The sequence below is a fragment of the Sminthopsis crassicaudata genome, chromosome 2 (assembly GCF_048593235.1).
Source record: "Sminthopsis crassicaudata isolate SCR6 chromosome 2, ASM4859323v1, whole genome shotgun sequence".
Classification (NCBI taxonomy): Eukaryota; Metazoa; Chordata; class Mammalia; order Dasyuromorphia; family Dasyuridae; genus Sminthopsis; species Sminthopsis crassicaudata.
Genome location: NC_133618.1, coordinates 159,503,756 through 159,530,017, shown reverse-complemented (window position 1 = coordinate 159,530,017; position 26,262 = coordinate 159,503,756). Strand labels below are relative to the sequence as shown.

At 34.5% G+C, this 26,262-nt stretch overlaps 1 protein-coding gene across 2 annotated transcripts in view; it reads left to right on the top strand.

Annotated features, from left to right (window-relative positions):
* Positions 1 to 26,262, top strand: part of SLC24A3 (solute carrier family 24 member 3) — a 715,880-nt gene that overhangs the window by 412,577 nt on the left and 277,041 nt on the right. For both annotated transcript variants that reach the window (XM_074287758.1, XM_074287757.1), the window contains exon 3: positions 6,189 to 6,265. In XM_074287758.1, coding sequence (XP_074143859.1) covers positions 6,189 to 6,265 — 77 coding nt within the window. The remainder of the gene's footprint in view (positions 1 to 6,188; positions 6,266 to 26,262) is intronic.

Genomic DNA, 26,262 nt, shown 5'->3' with positions numbered 1-26,262 from the left:
AGATTAACCTTCAGTAAAATCACTTAAGGATAGATTAGTCTTATAGAGTCATGACGGATATATACTTAGGCTCATCATAACCACTCTCAGATTCCATGAAATGGATTGGATCATAATGGATAGGGAACATGAATTCAAAAACCCATCTTTAGTCAATTCCTAGTTTGGGGACCCAGAGCAGGTAACTTATCAGTCTGTTTTTTCATCTGTAAATGGGAAGAACAGTAGCTCTTGCCTTATAGGATTAATGTGAGGATCAACAAGATGCAAAGTGCTTTGCATGAAGAAATAGAGTTCTCCAAAGGTGGAATAAGCTGTGCCAGGAAGTAGTGAATTACTCCTCAATGGAGTTCTTAAAACAGCTATTGGACAGCCACTTCTCAAGTGGAAGAGAGTTCTCCTTGGGGTAGAATTGCCCTTAGATAGCCACTGATGTCTCTTCCAACTCTGTGCTTTTGTGATTTCATGACTTTCATTCGAGTTGTATCTTGGCTACTTAGAAGCTGCACCACGGTGGGATGTCACTTAACTTCTCAGAGAATCCCACCGTTAGAGAAGACCTCAAAGGTCAGTGGCTGAACTCAGACCTAAAACTCTTTCTACTATAATATCCCTGACAAGTGGTCATCCAGTCTTTGCTCTAAGGATTTCAGTGAGGGAAGAACCCACCACTTGCTGAGTAGCTTGTTTCTCATTCTTTGAAGTCTTTTTCCTTTATAACAAACCCAAATTTGCCTCTTTTCTACTTCCGTCTACCAGTTACTCTTCATTCTTCCCTCCAGAGTCAAGCAAAGAAGGACTAATCATTTTAAAATCTGACCTTTTCCTCAGCCTCAGTTTGTTCACCTGTAATATGGGAGTAGTAGTCCTACCTGTCTTACAGGGTCATTGTTCCTTTATAGAGTCATTGTGAGAAACAAAATAAAATGTTTTGTAAATCTTAAAGGTCTATAAATGTAAGTTTGCTTTTCTTGTTATTGATTAAATCCCCTTGGATGGAATACATGATAGACTTCATTTTATACCAAATTCTTCTGGTTAGATCTGTTCATAATTTGTAGGAGACTTCAGTGCGTTTAAATCTAAGTATCTGGCTGTTGGCAATATAAAATCAAAGCAAGAAAAGGAAACAACAATATACATGCCCAAGGCTTATAGCTATCAGGGTATACTGAAGAGAATTAAATAATGGCACTAAAAGGGATTTTTAATGTATATAGCTCTCCTTCCTACCCTTCCTTTTAGGGGCTTTTCTAGGATTCTGTGTTTCTGGCTACTGATAAACTGACAACTGATAAAAATACATTAGATCAATAAAAGGCTGAAATGAGTCATTTTTAAATGGTTTTTAAGTTTTTGTTTGCACTTATATTCACTTGAGTTAATGTCAATAAGTGAAAGAAAGCATTAGCAAATGCATTTTAATAGTATTGTTGTGAATAAACTTTTTTAGGTTAAGTAACACAACAAACTGCCACTCAACAGAAATTTAGAAAGAGCTATCAATCTGTCAATCCTTTCCGTGTCCAGGCCGAGTGAGGTTTCCCTTACTTGAAATTATTCTGCATTTCACAATTGCCTGCTAAATTAAAATATAATTTCTCTCACTTCATTGTACTCAAATGGAGGTACAATTAAACAACAGACGTATAAATAATGGTGTAATTATGGAATTTGCTAATTTCAAATTTTGAGTTATTGTATAGTCCTCAGTTTTCTGTTTATGTTTATTTATCTTAATAATATAAAATGCCTTTTGTGTTGCTGGTCTTGACTACCTTAGCACAGAGAATTTCTGGTCTCAAAATCAAAGAGTATCTGTGTTATGTGGTTTGAGGCCAAACTTGGGAAGTGAAATATCTAAATTCTTTGGTTGCTTATATATTGCCTCCTTTATCTAATTATTATTATTTTTGGCTCTCAGAGGCTCAAGGAATTAGAATTGTTATAAAAGATTTTCAAAATAGGATTTTCTTGTTGACATAGTTATTAAGGAATTTCAGTCTTCTGTCATATAATTTTAGTGAAATTCACATGCTAAGTATAAATTCAAAGGTTCAGAGAATATAAAAAGATATTGTAATAAACTAAATATTACTAACAACATTAATTGATTCCCTGAAAATACCATGAATTGAAAGTATAAGAATAATAACATCTAGAACTTAAATATCAATTTAAGGTTTGCAAAGAACTTTATTGGCATTATCTCATTTTATCTCCACAAAAATCTTGGAAGGTAAATGTTCATTTTATTTTATATGTAAAGAAAATGAGACAGAGAGAGGTTAAGTGGCTTAGGATCATAGCAAAGCAAAATGTCTCAGGAGAATTAGTTCAATGAGAAGATTTTCATAAAATGATATATAAGTGATTGAACTGTGTGTTGTGTTGTATCATTGGTTGTTAATAATAATTGATATTCACATAGTTCTTTAAAGTTTGTTAAGCACCTTTAATACTTAATCTCATTTGAGTCTTGCAATAACCCTGTAACATAAGTATTACAGTTATCATTACAGCTAATAGGTATTAGAGATAGGATTTTTTTATGCTAAACCCAGCTTCAGTGCTAGCACATGGGCAACTGGACAGATGGTGCAGTAGACAGATCCCTGAGTCTGGAGTTAGAAAAACTTGAGGAGTACAAATGTGACTTTAAACACTTAGCAGCTATGTGTGCAAATCACTTAACCTGTCTGCCTCAGTTTTCTCAGCTATAAAATGGAGATAATAATAGCACCCGCCTCTTAGGCTTGTTGTGAGGATCAAATGAGATAAAATTTACAATTAGCATAGTGCCTAGGACATAGTAGGAATTTAACCAACTTTTATTCCCTTTTTTTCCCTCTGCTTCAAATTTGTGCTGGCTAAAATTGTAAATTATTACTATCCTTTTCTGAAATCTCTTATAAGTTACTTTCTTTTATTCGTCTTCAAACCATGCATTGTATAATTATGGCTATTTCAATATCCCTCGTGCCTTATACTAAACTATAAACTTTTAAAGAACAGGAATTTATTTCTTTTTGTATTCTTACTAACACAGGGTACATTTTTGTTCAATTCAATTGATGAGCAGTGGTTACCCATAAAATATAATTATCTTCCTTGGGAGACCTTTCTTACCAGCTTAGAAATAGCAGCCAGAATGCTGAAGGAGCAGAGTGAGACTGTTAACTTCCCCTCAATAAGATATGACAGAACTTAGTGGAGGCAGCCTAGGTGCATAAACTTCCTGGTAGTGCTTTGCCTTCTCTCTATTCCCCTGGCTTCCTCTAAATCCCTAGTGTGCCCCCAGTGCTTTATAACATCCTCAAGAATCTTGTCCTCTAAGCACAGCTTCCGAGCATAGTTACCCAGAATTTTCCCAACATGAATAAATCCAAAACCCAAAGCATTTTCACTCCTTATATTTAAGCCTACGTCCAGAGTATATAACATTAGTGAATGAGTTGATTTCAATTATTCTGCATGAACATATTAAAATGCTCTTAGGGAAGGCATATTTCCTATCCTTTAGGATTCTCCAGTGGAGAGATCCATTGAGAGTAGAAATAACAGAAAGAAAAGAGGCAGAGATGGTTTGGCTTCTGATTAAAGACAAATAGCTATTGGAATGGATAGAACCGTGAATCTGGAGTTAGGAAGGAATACCTAAATTCAAATTCTTCCTCAGATACTTACTAGGTGTATGATTCTGGGTAAGTCACAACCTTTTTCAGCCTCAGTTTCTTCATCTGTCAAAAGGAGACAATAACAGCCCTTACAGAATTGTTATAAGGATCTAATAGCATAACACAAATAAAGTGCTTTGCAAACTTTAAAGTACTCTGTAAATGCTAACTCTTATTATTATTTTTACTATTTAGAGATATAAGCTAGAGGCTGTGAATATCAAATTAGTGCCATGGAATTAAAATGTCAGAACAAGTTTTCAATGAATGAGGAAGCTAAAACTTCCTAGCAGTTGGACAGACCATACTGATAATAGGCAATTTAGAAGTTGTTATTCCTGCTATGAGGCCGCAGGGCATAGTGGAAAGAGAGCTTGCCCCAGAGAAATCAAATGTTGGGTTCAAGTCTGACCTCTGACACATACTGGATAGGCAACCCCAGGTAAGTAGTTCACCTTCTCAGTGTCACAGTCAGCTCATAAAAACTAAAAATTGCAGTGATGGGCATTGGCAGAGGGAATTTCTTCATGCAGGAGTTATACAGACCAATGTAATTATATGTCTAGTTTCTATTGCTATTTCTAACATAGGAAGATATTGACAGGAAACCAAGATGGACAGGAGTCCTTTGCAACGGGCTCTGATATTCATTTCCTCTCTTCTGGCTAATCTGGTTAGCCCCAAGCCTCTCTACCTCCATCATGATGCCCTGGGGAGGGATGAAATGGTCTGCCTTAACCACAAAGAATATCTTATATGCCCTATAACTAGAGGAGAATAACTATAGACAAAGAAGAGGAAAATCCCTGGTAGTTGTTTTTTCAAGTTGTTGGGGGTTTTCCCCCTCAATTTGGTCCAATTTTGATTCTTTAGGACATTATTTATTGAGAACTAGTGTTATCAATTCTCTGCCAAACCAAAAACAAAAACAAAAACAAAAAACCCCGAGGGCTAAAGTCTTTTCTTTTTCCTTAGTTGTTCATTTGATCTAGAAAATCTAGGCTGAAGTTTCTCTCGAATCTTTAAGCAGATTTGGACTTCCAGCAGACTTGAAGGAAAGCATAGGAAGAAGTTAATGGACAAGGAAAAAGGAAACAAATAGAAATGCAAAAGGAAAAGAAAGTAATAAGGGAAAAGGAAGAGGTGTATATAGTAGGGAATAGTAGAGCATGTTCAATTATCTTAAAGATACCAATGCTGTAGGCTTCTCAAAACTAATACAGTTCACTCACTAAGATCTTAATTTCCTGAATAGGTTTCCTTTCCTTGTATATAACCAGGATAGCAAATTACAGTGAACAACTGATAGAAATTTGTTCTTGTGCTAGCCATCCCTGATGATTTGGGACTTTTTGTATCTCTTATCCCTGTATCTTATACTACTGTGCTTCAGACAAAGTAGCTCCAGATAATTGATCTTAGCCTTCCTCTTAGGGCCTTAACATTCCAATTGGACTATAACAAGAATGAAACAAGAGACGTGGTCCAGTTGCTTTTTAAAATCTTCATTATCATTTGTATTTAAGAAAATGACTTGTTTATTATTGAATATCTTAAAGTACAGATTCTCTTTCAGTTGAATTTAAGCTCCTTTATAACCCTATCACCTTGCACAGTGCCTACATAGGAAGAATTTAATAAATGCTTTTGAATTAAATTGCTCAACTACTTATTAGTAATAATAGTGCTATATAATGGTTAGCCTTGGAATCATGAAGAACAGAATGAAAATTCTTGAGTATACATAATTTAACTTCTCAGAACCCCTAGGTAACTATTTAACACTATAAATTAAAGATACATAGGTGGAGAGGTTTGCACACTGGGAGTTTCCGGCAGTAATTATATCACATATCTAGAACTCCCTCTGAAAAGAAGGAAAGAAGAGAAGAAGGGAGGAGGAAGGAGAGAAAGAAGGAAGGAAAGGAAAAAAGAAGGAGATGGAAGGAAGGGAAGGAAGGGAGAGAGAAGAGGAAGGGAGAGAGGGAAGGAGAAGGGAGAGAGAGGAGGAAGGGAGAGAGGGAAGGAGGAAGGGAGAGATAAAGGAGGAAGGGAGAGAGGAAGGAGGAGGAAAGAAAGGAAAGAATGAAGGAAAGATAGGAAGAAAGGAACAAAGGAAACATACATTTATTAAGTTTACTATGTGCCAGGAACTATGCTAAGTACATTACAAATGTTATCATTTTTCATCTTCATAACAATCGTGGGAGAAAGGTACTGCTATTATCCTCATTTTACAGTTAAAGAAATTGAGGCTGACAGAAATTAAATTACTTGCCTGGGGTTACATAGCTTGTAAGTATCTGAGACTGGATTTGAACTCAAGCTGAATTTGAATTTGGATCTTCCCCACTCCTAGCCTGGTGCTGTGCCAGTTAACTACTGCTAAAATAGCAAAAAGTTCACAGCTATTTTTACTATTTTCCCTTTATATTTAAAAATATAAAATTGTTAGCACAAATGTTTTAAGTATTAGGGCTTGATATTTCTCTTTTTTCCCTTATTCTCTAGCTCTCCATGAATTCCCTAGTGACATCTTTACAAATGAGGAACGACGACAAGGAGCTGTGGTCTTACATGTCCTCTGTGTAAGTGATTCCATTCTGCGTTCTTCTTGGATTTGCATGAAAAAAATGGAATACTTTTAGAATGTGTTATTACACTCAAACATATATTCTTATGTAGCATACTTACCATAGCTCTGTGGGAGATACTATGAAATCAGTAGTATGCTTTATTAGATTTGTGGATTCCTTGAAACTGATAGATGATAGAAATAAAATCCCCAAAAACCCTGATAGACTGAAATAATGAGTTAAATCTAAGATAAATTTAATAGGCAAATTTAAAAACTTTTATTTAGGCTCAAAAGCTCAATTACATGAGTTTAAGATGAAGAAGATATGGGATAAAGGAGTTTACTCTCCAATTAATAAATATACAACAAACATGAACAGGAAGTTCTCAAAAGGGAAAATTCAAGCTATCTATAGCTACATAGCTCTAAATCACCAATAGCTAGAAAGATAAAAATAAAAACATTTCTGAGGCTACATCTCATGTCCATCAGTTTAACAAATCTCATGAAAAAAAATGGAAATGATGAAGGATAAAAGGGTTTTGGAAAATTCAGATGGATTAGGAAATTGTGAATGAATTTGCAAATGATTTGCAGTCATTCTGGTAGCAATTTGGAACTGCTTCCTCAAAGCTACTAAATCATACATAGCCTTTGAACCAGAAAAACCATTACTAGGACAATGCCCCAAAGGGATCAAAGAAAGAGGGAAAGGTCCTACATATACATAGTTTTAGCTCTTTTTTTTTTGTAATGGACAAAAAATTGGAGATTCAATGGTTGCCTTTCAGTTGGCAAATAGCTATACAATTGTAAGATATGAATGTCATAGAAGACTAATGTGTTGTAAGAAATTAATAAAGGAGTTTCAGAGAATTGAATTACTTGCATAAATTCAATTAGACTTGGTAAATACAAAATGAAGGGATCAGAATTAGAATAATTTATCAATATTGTAAAAAAATATATATTTCTGAAAGACTTAAGAATTTTCACCAAAACAATGATCAACCATAATTCCAAAGTAGCACTGAAAAAGAATGCTGTCTACCTGATGGCAGAGAGATGATCAACTATGATGCTGAATGAACACACATTTTTTATGTTACCATTTGAATTTTAATAGTTTGTTCTTTTTTGAAATAGCTTTTTATTTTTTCAAACACATGCAAAGATAGTTTTCAACATTCACCTTTGCAAAACCTTGTAGTTCCAATTTTTTCTTCTTCCCTTCTCCATCTCCTCCCATAGACAGCAAGTATTCCAACATAAATTAAACACGTGCAATTCTTCTAAACATATTTACATATTCATTGTGCTACATAACAAAAATAAAATCAAAAGTTGAAAGAAAAAAAAAGCAAACAAATAACCAAAAAAAAAAAGTGAAAACACTGTGCTTTAATCCATATTTTGTCTCTATGGTTCTCTTTCTGCATGCAGATGGCACTTTCTATAATAAATCTATTGGAATTGCCTTGAATCATTTCATTGTTGAAAAGAGCCAAGTCCATCATAGTTGATCATCACATATCTTCTTGTTGTATACAATGTTCTCTCAGGTTTTACTCATTTTATTTAGTATCAGTTCACAAAAATCTTTCCAGGCTTTCCTGAAATCAGCCTGTTCATCATTTCTTTTAGAACAATAATATTTCATTACATTCATATATCATAACTTATCCAGCCATTCCCCAATGGAGGGGAACCCACTCAATTTCTAGTTCCTTATCACTAAAAAAAGGGCTGTTACAAACATTTTTGCAAATATAAATCCTTTTTTCTTTTTTATGATCTCTTTGGGATACAGACCCAGTAAAGACACTGCTGGATCAAAGGGTATGCACTTTTTAATAGCCCTTTGGGTATAATTCCAAATTGCTCTCTAGAATGGTGAACCAGTTCATAAGACCACCAACAATAGATTAGTTAAAACACCCATAATAGACCCTTCATAGATGCTTATTCATTTGACTTGCATACTGGCTCTTCGGGTTCTATCCTTATGCTTTGTTGTTGTTCCAGGATGCTCCTAGTTATTGTTGCTTCTCTGTTTTTACTTGAAAGGAAGTAATTTTTCAGCTCCATAATTAGTCTACCTGACACTAGACTCCAAGGTGCTGAAGCCAGAGAGAAAGTGGAGATTCCCAGGACCAATGACACAATGGAAGGATAGAGAAAAATGAAAGGAATCTTATTCCAAATAAATAATTATTTCAGTTCACCTCTCTATTCTCTTATTCCTTCTCTTCTTTCTCTTCCTTCATCTCTTCCCCTACATTGTATCTTATAGATTTAAATCAAGGAGGAACCTCCAATCGAAAGGGGAAAAAAGCTCTTTGTTAACACAAAGATAGTCTCAAAGGACAATGGAGAGCCAAATTCTTCTCTATTTTAACACCCAAAAGCCCAGCTGTGCCTAAGTCCTTTCAGCACTTACTAAAAATACTGGTTGTCTCCTGGTACAGGAAGATTTGATTCAACCAAGGCAAGCTATCAAGTGACAGCAGGAACTGTCTGCACAACCATCAAAAAGGGAAGAGAAGAGAAAAAAAATAAACATTTATATAGCGCCTATTGTGGGCCAGGCACATAGACAGAGTCCTTAATAATGGACCATTAGCTGACTGTTGTCTGAGAAAAAGGGATTGCAAGATGATGGATTTAATAGAAAGGATTTTAGAGCTCTTATTTGTTCAAACCCTTCAATTTACAGAATAAGAAACTGAGATTTAGAATGATAAAGAGCCTTACCCAAGATCAAAGAATTGTTAAGTAATATTTGGTTGAAACATAGTGATGAGTTTGGGTAGTAATTCCTAGTTCAAATAGAAGGTGCAAGGCACAAGATACATGTGAACAATTCACAATGGCGTTCTCTTTGCCACAATGTACCTTTATTTATGAGAAAAGATAATGGACAAAATAAAGAGGTAAAATAGACACCAGCAGTGGTAAATATGAAATAGATTTGAAACAAACAAAAAAAAAAGATTTGCTTATAGTTAGCAAGGAAAGGGGTTTTTAACAATTAACAGTGGAAAAGACAAGTTTCCTATTAGAACTCACAGTTAACCAAGAGAAAGGGAATACTTCTTAAGGTAGAAATATGTCATTGACTGGCAGGCCAAATTCATAGAAAAATTCAGCAGAGGAGTTAAGGAAAGGGATTATACCATTGATTGATGAGTTAATGCTAAAAGAGTTAGCTTTAGTTAGCTTTAACAAGGATAAAGAGATCACAAGGCATGGGAGAGGAGGTGAGAGGAAAGATACCACAAGACAGAATGCTTGGCAGACTAAACCCAAAAAGATTTCAGCAAAGGTGGTGTAGCTCATGGACAGATTTATAAAGAAAATTTTACCCTCGAAGTCTGACATCATTACTTGGTTTTCTGATTGGATACAATAAAATGAGGTTTCCCAAGACCTCCACAGGGGTGATACTGTAAAGCTGAACTGATTCCCATTAGTGCCCTTGCCTGATTTTCTCAGAGAGTATTATAACCTTATCAGGCTTTCTCTGTCAATCCCACCTAGTTATCCAGGACTTCATCAATAGGGTTCATAATAGATTAGGAGTGTAAAACTATCTGAGACCAGACTCTGGAAGTTCTTGGATGCCAGACTGTGACATTTGGACTTGATTCTTTAGGCAATGAGGATCTAGAAGGGACCTGAGAGGTCATTGAGCTGATCTCCCAGTATCCTTAATTCACAAATTTGAAAGTGGAGGTAAAGTGGTGTTGGAAGAGAAGGCATTCCTTCCAAGTTCACACAGGTAATAAGTGGTAGATTTAAGATTTGAACCCACATCCTCTAATTCTTCTAATTAGAGGCAGTTAGATGATTCAATAGATAGAGCATTGGACAAATATAACCTTAGGCACTTATTAGCAGTGTGACCTTGGGCAAGGAAATGCAAATTATTCCAGTATCTTTTTGCTAAGAAAAATCCTTATTGACAGAAGAATTGGCTGGGACAGAAAAGACTGAATAACAACAATCACTTTCAAATCCAAGTCTCTTTATACTTTACTACCCTGTTTCCCACAGTATCAGAAATAATTTTTTTCAGAGTTACAGATAGTAAATGGAAAAACCAGGATTTAAACTTAGCCCCTCTGCCTTTAAATAGAACACATCTTACTGTACCATAATAGACCCTTGTCTATCCAGTAGAGTTAATTAAATTGGAGGGGAGAGGTGACAGGGGTCAAATTTGTTCTTTAGAAAGATTAATTTGACAGTCAATTGGAGGATGAACTTTAATGGGAAGAGACTTGAGGCACATTCCAGCCAGCAAGCCTTTGAAGTAGTTTAAGCAATGGACATGAATGTCAAAGGAAAGAAGGAGTCATTTGCATTAAAGATGCTACAGAGGTAAAAATCAACAGGACTTGGCAACTAATTAGATATGGAGAAAAAGAAAGAATGAGGATTTGAGGAAGATTTCTAGTTTGTGAGCCTGAGTGACTGGGGAAATGTTGGTACCCTGGATAGTAATAGAAAAGTTAGGCAGAGGGGACAGTAAGGCAGGGAGGTGGCGGTAGAGAGGGCAAAATAATGAGTTTAATATTATACATGTTGAGCTTAATTTATTTCTAAGTTATAGTTATTATATATATATATACATATATATATATACATATATATATATGAAAATATATATATATATGTTAAGATATTTAAGAAGTATCTCTTAATATATTCTCTGCTTCTGTGCCTTTATTCTCAATTTCTTTTTCTTCCAGCAATAATCTTCTCGATCTCTTCCTTTATCAGTCTCAGCTTACTGGACTCTTTCCTGACATCTTCCCTGATCCTTTCCCCCATACATAGAATTGACCTTCCCATTGCCACTCCTATAGAAATACTACAAAACTTCATTTCTACCTCTCCTCTTACAAACTTGTCCTGTAGTAATTTGTGCATGTCTTTATCTTCTTCACTAAACTCTATGTTTGTTGAGGGGCCTGAGGAATTTAAACGTTCTCTGTTGCTACTCAGGTCCCACCTTGAGTATCAAGTTCACTTACAAGCACCATATTTTAAGAAGGGCATAAATAGAATGGAGACCATTCAGAACAGGCATCTAGGATGATGAAGGATCCTAAGATCATGCCATATGAAAATAGAATGAAGGAACTAAGGATGTTTAGAGTGGAATGGAAAAGACTCAAAAGAGGATAACAGCTTTCAATAGTCTTTCAAAAACTATTACAAGGAAGAGGAATAGGCCACCTTGGAATATAGTGGATTCACCATTGAGGTTGATCTTTTAGGCAAAGATTGAATGACCATTTTGTCAGGCAAGTTGCATTCTATAGGGGATTCTTGTTCATTTGAGAGTTTGGCTAAATATTCTCTGAATTCTCTTCCAAGTCTGGATTTCATGATTCTCTCCTTCTAAAGCCTACAGCTCTCTAATTTATAATAGCCTTTATATTGAATGAGCTAATTAGCTTTAATTAAGTGTTTATTATGTGCCAGACATGGTTATAAGTACTGGAAATAAAAAATACAAAGAGAAAGGAAGATTGTGTGTGCCCTGAAATGGCTTACATCTTAATAGAGAGGATGGGTTGGTAGTACTGAAAAGTCATAAGAAAGCAGCTGGGGAAAGTTCATGGGATGAGTGAAAAAAAAATGTCTAGCCTGGCCTAATCCTTAAAAATGGAGGTTCTGGAAGGAACCAGTCAATTAGAGGAAGAAATTGAAGGAATGGAGGGTTCTTCCAATATGTGAGCTTTTCAATGTGAAGAAGTTTCCAATTCATTGTGCAAAAAGACCAGATGAGTCAGGAATGCATCCTGGAAAGGAATGAAAAACATTACCTTTTTTCCAGCTACATATGCATTCCAAGATCAAGGTGTTTTACTTTTGTTGATTTGTGAAAGGCAACTGGAATTAAGTGATTTGCCCAGAGTCACTAGTAAGTGTCTGAAACTGGATTGAACTTAATGCTCCTGATTCTGGAACTGGTGCATTACCTAGTTTCCCCCAATGTGTTCTGCACTTTAGCCAGGTATAGACTAAAGAAGAACACTGCAGGAGGCAGTAATTGTTTGATTTATAGGAATTTCATATAACTGTATGCCTGGAGTCATGTAAACATTGTAAAAAAGGAATCGCTAGTGGAAAAAATTTAAGAAGCCCTGCTTTATACCATTGAATCACAGGTTCAATCTCTATCCCTGTCTCAACCCAGTTCAGAGATCCTAAGCAGATGAATAGGATTTAGAATTGGAAATATAAATATCCTCACTCAACTAAGGAAAAAACAGAGACCAAAAGAAGTCCAAATTCACAAAGAAAGTAACAGCAAAGCAAGAATATAAATCCCAGACCTATTAATCCAATCCCAGTATTGTTTCAACTAAATCATTCTGCCTCTTTAATGACCCTCTAATGCCCTCAAGAGTGAATGTTTTTCTTTAGAACTTACAAAACACTTTTCTCCTGAGAGCCTGGTAGGTTACACAGTACAAGTACAAGTATTAATATTATCATACCCATTTGACAGATGGGAAAACCAATAGCCTAAAGAAGCTAAATAATTTGCCACCAGTCATACATAGCTGGTAAAGGTGCCAAATCTTGCATTTTAGCTTAGGCCTTCTGATTACAACACCTTTGTTCTTTTCACTTCAGTATGGGAAAGGAGCCAACCACTGAACATCCTCAAATTTGAGATTCCATGTAATTCAACCCCAGCCCACCCCCAGTTTGGGGCCAGCCCGTTAAGATTTAGTTGAGTCTTTTCTGTTCCTATCTTTGAGATAAATAAACATGCAATCCTTTGTTAGTTTGAAGAAAGCAAATAGGCATTTCTAATTTTATTGAACTTTTTAGAAGCTACAGCTTTAATTTACACTATGATCTTTCTGTGTTTATTGATTAAAGCAACCAGAAACTATTAGATTGTTCCAGAAAAACAGTTTATACAAGTGTGTAGTTTTTCTACATGCCTAGGTTACTCAGAATGAAACCCTGTAGGATTGGGGAGATCTATAGTATTCATAATATTTTATCAACGATGAATATTCCCAGGAAGCATACCTGTCATCAGAATTGCTTTATATTGAATCTGTTTTAACAATAAGATGCTAAAAGCAATATTTTTGCATCTCTATGGAATTTCTGCCTCAGTACAAATTTGTTGAACTCGCCTGCAGCAGAGATGGGAGTCTGAGAACCACTGCTGAATTTTGCTTTTAATGTATATTAATACATCCCCAAATTACATTAATTGCTTTGCATAGAGAGGTTTGCCAGAACTGAGAATGTCACATATTTTCTATTCCAGGAAAAGCAACATAAAAATCAATTGCTGAAAATTATTTTCCCAATCTGCAGTTAATAAGTCAAGAGAATGTCAGACCTGAGGAGAAAAAAAGCTAAGACCCTCTACAATGATTCTGTGCCTGAGTACTTTTCAAAATTATGCTTTTTAAATCCTTTGTATTTTAAAATGGAATTCTTCTCTCCTGGTGGATGCTTGTTTATGCAGATTTGTATTAACATAGCCTAGAAATAAGATGCATTTTAGCATGATTCTATGGTTCCTTATTTGGTGGTTTTCCACTAGAAGTGTTGGTGAGCTGAGGACTACATGAATTCCTTAGTTAACTATATTACTACCCTAGAAAGAAATAGAAAATGTCTCATTCTCTCATTCGTATTTAGAGTTATATTACCAATCCATCTTGTATTATAGCGAACTGTGTACATGTCTTCTCATACATACACATACACTCTTTACCTAGTTTCTCTAGATGATGGATATTATCTCCTATAATAATAATAATAAATAATATCTCATAATAGTAATTGTAATAATAATAATAATATCTCATAATAATAATTGGCACTTTTGTAGTTTTTTACAAAGTTTACAAAATGCTTCATATACCTCATCTGCTTCTATATTTTTCCTACTTCCTCCTAACACAGTGATTTACAAATATTGGGCACTCAATAAATAGGAATTAGGAAAAAATTGAAACCAAAAAAAATTATTTTATTTCGAGGACAGGGGTCCTCAATATAATCTTCTCTTTTGTTCCCTAAAATGAAGTTTTAGTTTTAACTCAGGGAACCCCAATGTCTTTTCTGTTACTTTGGTATGGGAATGTTTCTAAGATTTGGCAGTAGTGTACTGTTTTGAGAGTAAATATGGGATTGTAAGCTTGATGAGGGCAAGAATGGAATATTAATTAAAGCTTCCCCTAGTGCTTAACATAATCAGTGACAGATCTGTGGAATGAATGACCCATCTACTTAGATTCTGCTGAAGATTAAAACATGTAATTCATCGATCAGGGATCTCGAAGGTCTTAACTAGGATGGATTAGAAAAATACTAGTTAGTTTCACAAAGTGTCACCAAAAAAAATCTTAATGATACAACAGTCATCAGCACTGATCACTGATCACAAATTCTTCATTTTGATCTACCACAGTGAGTCAAAATGATCTCTGGGCTCCAAGACCCTTTTGGCTAAGACAAGTTTCATTCTGTTTCCACCGGCTCCAATATAGTGTTAACTTTTCAAGGTCCTTGCCTATGCAATATCCTCCATGAGATTCTTTTTCCAGTTCTCAGGAAAGATACATAAAAAGTATGTTGGGCTCTCCTATGAACCCTAGACTTCTCCTAGTGGTTTTTAATTTTTCCCATCATTATCCCCTCTAATTAGTATGTTTGTTATTTAGTTTTAAACCTGTTAGCTTAATGAGCAAATAAATGATCAATAAATGTTTAAAGCTTTGTCCTGACTTTCCAATAAATAGCAATGATATGCTTTTGTAGTTAAGTTAACTGGCCTAAGAAGAGTTGAGGGACTTGGGTGAAGATGGCATGGTTTTATTCCAAACCTTCAAATACTTGAAGACAGTCATTATGTCACATCTAAACCTTCTTTTCTCCAAGTTAAATGTCACAAGTTCCTGATATGAGGTATCATGCAGTATAGTCTCTGGTTTTCTCATGATCCTGGTCACCATCCTCCTCCGGATAATCTGCACAATATTCCTCTTAAAATGTAGTCCTCAGAATTGAACTACATATGTACCCTAAAATAGATAAAGTATCATCTGGGATTCTTACTTCTTAGATTCTGATATTATTCCTCTTTTATTTAGCATAAGGATGCTAACAACTTTGATTTCCATTTATCTCTATCGACCAACATTACATTTGCAATCTAATAAAAACTCTTGCATCTTTTTCAGATTAATTACTTACTTGTCCTATTTACCCTAACCTATACTCAGATCTCTCTAACTGATGCCATGTTGTTATATTGGAGGAAAATAAAGTTATTTTTGGCTAAAATGAAGATGATGCTAGTAAATCAGTGGAAAGTATCTAAAAATTTTAATGGGAGCCATTTCTAATCCTATTCTTAGAAAAGTTATTCTAATCAAGGACCTCTTAGAGGTCTATATCCTCTATAATAAAGGACTGAAATTGGAGATGTTATGGTTATATTTATAACTTATATGGACATATTTGAGTAACTTTTAAACTAACTTTATACTACCTTTTAATTATCTTCCAAATACAATTCTAGGTACTCCATTCTTATAAGTAAAACTCAAGTTAACGTTACAAGCAGGTACACACTACAGTTGGTAGTATGCCTATTTTTCTGTACATATATGGTTGCATGTGTGCTTATATGTGGGCACATTTGTTTTTGTGTGTGTGCTTGCATGCTGTATTCTCCCCAAGGTTACTCCAAACAACATTGTTTCATAATTGGTTTGTAATAGCAGAGCATAACTTAAAACAAAAAAGTGCTGCTTTTGGAGTTACAGAACCTGTGTTCAAATCTAAAATTGACTATTTACTACCCATCTGATCTTAGGTAAAGGTTCTTCTGGGCCTATTTTTTTCACCTTTGAAATGAAGAAATTGAACTTCAGGGTCTAAGGCAACTTCATGTTATAAAGCTGAGACCTTATAATCTAGAATATGATTCTACCATATGACTTTGCTTTCTAGAAATCACAAAGATACCTTCCATGGTAAGCAATAGCAGGTGAGCCTTATGGATTCATATCCTGAGAATAGTTAACTTAGGAGCCCTAGGTTCCTTGGTATGTCAGAAATTGCATTTGAGCTCTCAATAGCATGAATATTCAGGCAGTTAATTAATAATTTTTATTAAATACTTATTAAATGTTCAGAATTATGATATGTGCTGGGAATACAAAAAGAGGCAAAAGAAAGCCCTTGACCTCAAAGAGCTCATAAACTAATGAGGATATTCACTCCTATTAGGTGTTAACGCATTGATGTCTGCCTGAACTATGTGACTCTTGTCCATATACTCCCATAAATTCAACATAGAGGGGTCTATCCAATGTGCTAGAGGTCTTTCTCTGCTAAATGGGGTTGTTGAAGACTTTGACACAACTGAAATGGCTGAATAACAATACTCTGAATTTTAATTACCCATGAACATATCTTAGTTAAGTTAGTTACTTTAGAATTAAGTGCCTTTTATAATGATATTTCATCTAATATCATGATTTTGCTGAACCAATTAACTGCATTATTTAGAGAATGCTTGATAAGAGTTTATTGTTGTAAACATGTCTTAAAACAAAATTAGTAAAGCAATTATTTAATATATATATATTTAATCATTCCTGTGTTACAGAGTAATGAGGTATAAATAGTAAGCAGTTACATAAATGATTGTAATTAATATTACTTTACAGTGTTGGGCAAAATGTTGATTTTTCCTCTTCTTGTTATGTTGGTTATGCAATGTGCATACTCATTATCACCATTGACAGTTTTCTATGGTATCATGTACTATTTAATCATCAATATTACAGTCATATGTATAACACACATAATGAGCTTCTTTTCCAATAGCTCGGTTTTCCTTGTCTACAATCAAACATTTAACTCTTCAGGATTGCACTTTCTTGTGGCTATCTCACCCCACCTGTCAGTCCTACCCTCTTGTACTCTATTTTCCAATCTCTACTAGAGATCCTGAGATCTCTTCCTAACCAATGCTCTTTTTGCCAAGTGACCCAAGGGAGGAATCAGAAATTCTCTTTCTTAAAGCTATGAAACATGGATCTTCACTGATATTATGTTATTATAGGGGGGAGAATGGCCCCAGATCATAAAAGATAACACTTGGAGAGAGGAGAAGGTATAATGATTTTTTTTTTTTGATCCCAGAGTTTTCAAGCAAAGAAATAGGATGAGTTAAGGGAGAAAGGAAGTGATCCAGGCATTTGAATATCTCTGATTATCCATAAACAATTAAAGTGGGCTGACTTTTAGATCTAGGCTTAGTTAGACACAGTATGGTTTTCTAAGTGTAAGACCTTGTCTAATATTTAGCTAACTTTTGTATAGTGCCAATTACATGCCAGTGGACACTGTGATAAGCATTTTACAAATACATCTTTTGATCCTTATAACCCTGAAAGGTATGTGCTACTCTTAGGCCCATTTTACAGTTAGAAAATGTAAGGCAAGCAGAGTTTAAGTCACTTGCCCAATGTCACACATTTATTGTCTGAGGCCAGAATTGAGCTCAGGTCTATCTGATTTCAGGCCCATTGCACCCGCTAGCTGCCCCAACTGTGTATGAGATCTCTCCATCTGATGGTTTAATGTGAAACAAAATATTTCATTCCAAAATTAAAGATGAAAAACTTTAATAGTACAGGTACCTTTAAGAGTAAACTCTTTTTTTCTGGAAGTGTTTTAGTCAAAGTAAAAAAGAATGTTATTAGACTTTCCTACTTTGGGAGCCTGAAATGGGCAAAGAGTATCTGGAAACCTCAAGACAAACAGTTTTGCTGACTTGCAGCTTCTTTATCTTTGCATAAGGAGAAATAAAAATAGTATGAAATGGTCCTGATAGTTTTATCTGGCACAGGAATTCCTTATAATGCCTGTGGTCACAAAAGAAAAGTAAACCATGGGTACTAATAGCTTGTCTTCCATCACCCCTTCCCCAAAACTGATAGCAATTCAAATGTCAACTATTTTTCTTTTCATCTTTGTACCTAGTACAATATAAGTGCTTAAAACACAATTATTCCAGGCTATTTTATCACAATCCTTTTACTGGGTTCAGCAAGGTAGCATATCACAGAAAATGCCTGTTTTGGAGTCAGGAAAATTCTGATTTCTGAGTTAAAATCTGACCTCAGACATTTAAAATACTAGCTGTGTGATTATGAGCCTCAGTTTATCATCAGTAAAATGAGCTCCAATATCTGGACTAAGATAATTTCCAATGAAGTCATGAAGAGTCAAACATAGTTAAAAAGACTGAATAAAAATTCCAATCCTATCTCTTCCAGTGAATATTTTGAGGACTTATTACAGATAGGGTCCTTGCTTAAAGGGTATGATATAGAAACAAAACAGTCATACCTTCAAACTGGAGGATAGGTAGGTAGAGAAATAATATAACATGTTGAATTGTATTGAAGTGGTCCATCACGCCACTAGGATTATATAACAATGCCTTTTCATGGAACCAAAAATACTTTTGAGTCTTGTATCTTCTGACTCAAATTATATTAAGCTTCTTGTGGGTGACTCCCCAGAAATCTCTCAGCAATCTGACAATATGCTTCCTCTTTCACCTTGAACTATATCTGTAAATTTTCTGAAATGGTCATTTCCACTGAGAATTATTTCATCAGTATCCACATTATGGATCTAGGCTGAATTTCTTTGGCCCTATTGTAAAGCCCTCTTCACTCTGGAAGCCAACTTCACCATTATGCTCCAGAAAGTCTTAGCCTGGATGTCTCATTCCTCCAACTTTGCAGTTTTTCACAATGGAAGATGCTTTTGTCCCTGTGGCTCTTTCCTTTGACTGGTTATTTATACCTCCATTTTAAGGAAGGGCCCTAGACTAGCCATGTTCAGTCTTTCATTCCTCTCTGATACCCTTTCCCTACCTTCCAGGCTTCTGTTTCTATCACCCTTCCTCTCTAATATCCTTTTCAGTTTCCTTTTTATGTGCTATGTTCCCCCATTAGAATGTAAGCTTCTCAAGGAGTAAGAATTGTCAGTCATTTTGTTTATATTTGTATCTCCAGTGATTAACTCTGTATTTGGCATTTAGTAAATGCATAAAAAATGTGTATTGACTTGTTGGTTTGATTTTAGAAATTGAAGAGGATGTACTTAGTAAGTAGAACCTACCAATAAGTCATTCCCTGGTTAGTGATATTTATTCTGTGAACTTGAACTCTGAAAGAAAAAAACAAAAGAGAAATAAGAGTGGCTCATGGAATATGGTACTTAATTCCCCACAAAAACATTGTAAATGTAATTAATTTTAATGTATCAGCACATAACTTAACAAGTATCCACAAGCTACATACAATGATATTTAGGTATACAATTTCCAGTGGTTTCTAATAGCTCTCTGGAGGCTTGAGCTACACAACCTTCAGCAAGTCAGTTCTAATCCACTTAAACAAGCATTTATTAAGCATTAGTGCAAAGTACAGGTGATACAAAGGCAAAATAAGAAAGTGCTTGTTCTTAAATAGCATGCACTATAACTGGGAGGGCATAATGTAAAAAAAAAAAAAAAAAAAGTATATTATACAGGTGATTTGTAAAGGAGAGAAAACTACAACTAGGATGATCAAGAAAGGTATCTTTGAAGAAAAGGACTTTGAGCTAAGCCTAGAAATAAGCCAAGTTTTATACAAAGGTAGAGTTGAGGAGAAAGTACATGGAGCAATATATGAATGAATGAGTGAACAAAGAAGCACTTACTTTACTAAGCAATGACTATTTGTCCAGCACAGTGCTATCTCTTGGTAATACAAATAGAAAAAAAAAAAAATAAAACATTTTCTGTTCTTAAGAAGCTTAGATTTTAATTGAAAAGGCATTCCTTTGTATCCAAGAGAGGGGATCTTCAGTCAGGGAAATCACAGGAAGGTGAGTAGTCACTAGTCACAAAGCAATTGATTTCACAGGGAATAGTTTAGAAATTGGTGGGAGGTAGTGGAAGAGGTAGATTATAGAATACCTAAAATGAGGGACAGCTGATAGATTAGTTGTCTGGGCAGTAGAGCAGAGAAAAGAATAACAAGAAATAAAACTGGAAAAGTGAGGCTACAGCCAGATTGTGAAGAACTTTGATCACTTTTCTGAGCTTATTTCATCAGTCATAAAATGGTGGGGATTAGACTAGAAGATCTCTAAAATCTGTAGTCCCAGTTCTAATTCTCTGTGAATCTATAAATTCAGATATACTCAGCCTCACAACATTTTTATTTTTAAAAAGTTCACATGCCCTTGGCCATCTTTTATTTGTCATCCTTTCTGTCCTTGTTCTGAACCTTGAATGGATTTCTGGAATATTTTATAAAGCAGAAATTTTTCATTTGGCCTTCACCTTATTGGAAAGAAGTATTTTGTTTTATGATGAAGGGTGATATGATAACTCTTTTTTTTTTGTTTCCCTTTGAAGTCATAAATCCTTTCACTTAATGGCAAGAGAGTAAATTGGAGTAATAATAAAAATAATAACTGAAATTTACATATAATACAATTCTAAAAGTGTTTTCCTTATTCTGTGAGTTAGGGGTAATATATTTTATCATATCCATTTGATAGAAAAGGAAACAGGATAAAGGGATTTACCTTGTAAAAGGGATATACTTGATAAATGTTTAATAATTCTTTCCCCCTCACCCATTCACCCCCTCAAAAAATTTTACAATGTATAGTTTTAAATTCAATCTGCATTATTAATACTTCCTTATGTTTCGACAATCAATGAAATACTTACACCATGATCTCAGAGTTTTTTTCTGATTTCTGGGACATAAATACACTGAAAATTTAATAATCAACTCTTATGAGACAGTTTGAGTTGGTTCTGCACATTTGATCAATGAGTATGCATTTATTAAATATCTATTATGTGCCAGGTGCTATGCTAAACATTGGGAATACAAAGAGACAAAAGAAAATAGTCCCTGCCCTCAAGGAATTTGCAATCTAATGAGAAAGATAACATGCAAATAAATATGTGCAAAGCAAGGCATATATATATATATATATATATATATATATATATATATATATATATATATGTGTGTGTGTGTGTGTGTGTGTGTGTGTGTGTGTGTGTGTGTGCATATATATATATATATATATATGATAAATAACAAATAATGAACAAAGGAAAGGTACAAGAATTAAGAGACAGTGAGAAAAGCTTCTTAGACTAGATGAGATTTTAATTGGGACTTAAAAAAAAGCTAAGAAAATTGGAATGTAGAGTTGAGGAGAAAGAGCATTCCAGGCATGAGTAATAGCCAAAGAAAGTGCCTGCAGTGAGAGATGGAATGTCTTATTTGGGCAACAGCCATGAGGCCAGTTTAACTGGACAGAAAAATAATAGATAGGAAGCTGTAAAAGTACTTGGAAAGTAGAAGGAGACTAGGTTATAAAGGCCTTTGAATGCCAAATTGGCATTTTCTTTTTGATCTGAAGATAATAGGGGGCCACTGGCTTTTACTGTATGGAGAAATGACATGGTTCTATCCTCATTTTAGAAAAATTACTTTGGTGGCTGGATTGAAGAAAGAATTGGGAGAGTCTTGAGACAGATCTTGAACAAGCTATTGCAATTATCAGAGTGTGAGGTGATGAAGGCTTGCATTAGAGTAATGGCAGTGTCAAAGGAGAAAAAGGGGTATATAGAAGAGAAGTTGCAAAAGTGAAATCAACTTTTTTTGGCAACAGATAAATGATGTAGTAAAGCTGCTAAGGTGGATGTAGCAATAACCCTAAGGCTACCCAGCCTTGAGAGTGCCACAAACAATGTTGGCTGTCAGATGACAATATAATGATAAGTAATAAAAAAAAGTTTCTGAGAATTCAATGGGAGGTAAAGTCTTAGAATTGAATACTCCTCAAAGACCACTCCTCAATTCTATCTCTGAGCTATGGAATTGCATAATGAGTGCAACCACTGCTCAATTTTACCTCTAAACCATAAAATTGGCATATCTGTGTCTTGAAGAACGTGATCTTTTTTTTTTTTTTTTTAATAAAATTATCTTCTTGCTCCTTGTTCTTTGCTAAATTACCTTGGAACTTAACCGGCTGTCAGTAGCATAATAAATCTTTGCCCCTTAACTTGGAGACAAATTAAATTTGTGAATTCTTTCACCATGCCTGCAACATCAATCTGGGGACCCTAATATTTTTGGAGCGTCTTCTACCTCAACAATATGATATGATGGGTGAGAGATAATAAACAATCATGGATGACTCCTAGGTTACAAGCCTGAGAGATTAGGGAGATGGTGTTACCCTCTATAGTAATAGGAAAAGTGGGAGGGAAAGGAACAAGGAAGATTTAGGGAGAAAAGAAAATGAGTTCAGTTTGGAACATGTTTAGTTTGACTCCCACACATCCAATTTGAGATATCTGAAAGGCATATGGGGATATAATGTTGTAAGTAAGCAGAGAGCAGAATAGAGTTGAAAATCAACAACGGAGATATTAATTGACTCCAGGGGAGCTGATGAGATCACCAAGTGAAGTTGAATAGAGAGAGACAAGGGCCCATGACAGAGGCCTGAGGGATACTTATGGTTAATGAATATGACTTGGAAGAAGATCCAGCAAAGAAGACTAAGAAGTATCAATCAGGTCTGTTGATCATTAATCTAGGAGGAATAGCTGCTGTTCTTAAATAATAATAATAATATTTATATAGTGTTTTGTTTTGTAAAGTATTTTATATACATTAGTTCATTTGACTTTGTTCCTTATTATATCTATGATATCATGAAGGATATTGGCTTATAATTATCTTTCTCTCCTTTATCCCTGGTTGGGTAGCAAGATCATATTTGTGTTATAGAAGGAGTTGATAGGATCCTATTTTTTAAAAGTGTATATAGTATTGAAATTGTTGACCTTTGAATATTTAATTGTATTGATTTGTAAAAATCATTTGGTCTTAGGGCTTTTTTCTTTGTGAGTTCAATTATATTTTTCCATGATATTAGATTATTTAAGGTATTTTTTTGTTCTGTTAATGTGGGTATTGTATTTTTATAATAAATAGTCATTTAATCATCAAAAAAAGTATCAGAAAGGCAGGAATATGGAAGCTACATAGTGAGAGATTAGGGGGGGAGTGAAAGGAGAGAAAGTGGAACCTTTTTGAGTTCACCTACAAAGGACAGGAAAGATATAGCATGAAAGATTTCAGGATCACATGACTAGTGTTTGGTTGTAGGTAGAACTTCATGACTACTACTCAGTGTGCTTAGCAGGAACTATGAAGCTTCCCGAAAGATCAAATGAGGCAATATTCATAGCGCAGTGCCTGGCACAGAGTAGATGATTCATAAATGCTTGTTCCCTTAGCTTTCCCCAACTTCCAAGACAATAGAGAAAGTGTATTGTACTAGTACAGAGGGAAAACAAGAGACTTGAAGAATATTAGAAGTAACAGGTACCTTGTTGGACTTCCTATTTTATGGATGAGGAAACTGATTTCCATAGATGGGAAGAGACTTGACTGAGATTACACAACTAGTGGTCTGGTACTTAAACACAATAATTCTAAATAACCTCTGGATCTTTCTGTTTTCATTCACTTCAAAATTCCTACTGTGATCCTATTAGAAATACTAAATAGGACATTTAAGACTTGAGATGATAGGCACATAGTTAGCTAGCATGGATTCTTCTATGTGTCAAACTATGCCAAATTAACCTGTATTTTTAGTTAGACACAACTATTATGTAATGGAAATAAAATTGAACTAGGAATTAGGAAATGTTAGTTCCAGTTCAGTTCTGCCATTAAATGTTTGACCATGATTATAAATAATCATTTCTCAGAAGAACGGCAAATCATTAACAATGATAGGAAAGAATATTCCAAATTAATATGAATAAGACAATGCAGACTAAAATAACCCTGAGGTTTCATCTCATACTTTGTAATTAGTAAAGATGATAAAAACTGGGAATAATCCATTTTGGAGAGTTATGGGTAAATAGTGCATTGTTGGTAGAGTTGTAAATCAGTACAACTATTTGGGGAATAAATTTGGAATTATGCAAATAAAATAATTGAAGTATCCATGTCTTTTGATCCAATGACCTCACTACTAGATTTACACTCTAAGGAGGACAATAAGAAAAAGAAAGTCTCCATGAATACCAAAATATTCATAGCACCACTTTTTGTGATAGCAAAGAAATGGAAACAATGTAGATATTGCTGATTGGAAAATGGCTAAACAAATTGTGGTAACATAAATGCAATGGAATATTAAGGTATTGACAAAAATGATGAGAACAAAGAAGCATTCAATGATTTATAAGAATCATTGATATAGAATAAAATAAGCTGATATAGAAAAACAATTTACATAATAACTATAATAAATAAATAGAGCAAACACAAAATAATCAAAAGTGACTGTTTTAAAATGATGGAGAACAAGCATGGTTCCAAAAAAGAGCTATGAGAAAATATTCCATCTTTTCCCTTTGTAGAGGAATGTATATGGGTTATTTTGTGGGCAGATAGATGGTATAATGGATAGAGTGCCTCAGTCAGGAAGGCTCCTCTTGCTGAGTACAAATCTTGCCTCACATATTTACTAACTATGTGATCCTGGGCAAGTTACTTAATCCTATTTGCCTCAGTTCCTCATCTCTACAATGAGCTAGAGAAAGAAATGGCAAACCATTACTGCTTATTTGCCAAGAAAACCCCAAATGGAGTCTCAAAGAATCAGGATTGAAACAACTAAGCAACAATCTGGCTTTTTAAAATATTGATCAGTATTGCTGATTTTTAATCTTTTTTTTTCCTCCTTTAAAAATGCTATTTGCTACACGAGATTGTTGTCTGGAAAGACTGTTGTCAGGAATTCAAGGGGAAATTTTAGAGATGTAAAAATAAAAGAGATAAATAAAAATTATTTTTAAAAAAATTTGATTTTTGGTAAAATCTTTTCTAAGCCTTAGTTTATCAATAAATTGGAGATAATAATGTCTCTTGTTCTTATTGTATATAGTTGTTGTGAGATTCACCTGAGAGAATACATATAAAATACAGAAAGGAGCTGTGATTTCATCACTGTAAGGAAACTCTCTCTGTGGGAACTCCTCCTAAAACAAACTGTAGTCTGTGAATTCTTTTACAAGTCCTAGGGAGTTGCTCAAGAGTTTGTGAGGTTGAAGAATTTACCAAGAATCACAAAGCTCCTAAGCTTCTAAAACAGAGTTTGAATCCTGGCCTTTCTGACTCCAAGTATGAACAAGAACAACAATCAACATTTATTTAGCATTTACTATTGCCAGGCACTGTTGCTAAGCACCAGGAATATGAAGAAAGAAAAAAATGCTGCCTCTCTATTTATGTGAAAGCGCTATTCAAATGCAGCAGAGTTTCATAAGAATATTCTCACAGGTATGGTATTTTCTAAGAATTTTCTAAGGGTGGAAAGGTACTAGAAGATATGATCTCTGATATAATCCTTTCTTAAAGCAGAAAGTTATCTAAACCCTACAAGACTGATGAGAATAATTTCTATTAAAATAGATGTGTTTTGCTTTCATAGACAAAAGTTTTTGTTTTAAAATTCTTCCTTTGAGGGAGAGGGAGATAAGACCTGACTGAGTTTCCAACTATGTGTTTAACCTTGAACAAATCCTGTGCTTAGCTTTCTTTCTTTTTTCTTTTTTTTTTCTGAGCTTTCTTATCTATAAAACAAGTGTTTTGACTAGATCATCTCTAAGACCCTACCAGTTTAACATACAATGATATATAAGTGAGAATTCAGTAACTTCACTCAAGATCACTTGTCTATTTCATATATCATCTCAAAAGAAAAACAGATTGCATTCCTGGATTACAGTATTATTCAGAGTACTTTCAATAGGGGAGAATTTGAATTCCTCTGTTAATTCATATCAAAGTCCCTTGACCCAAT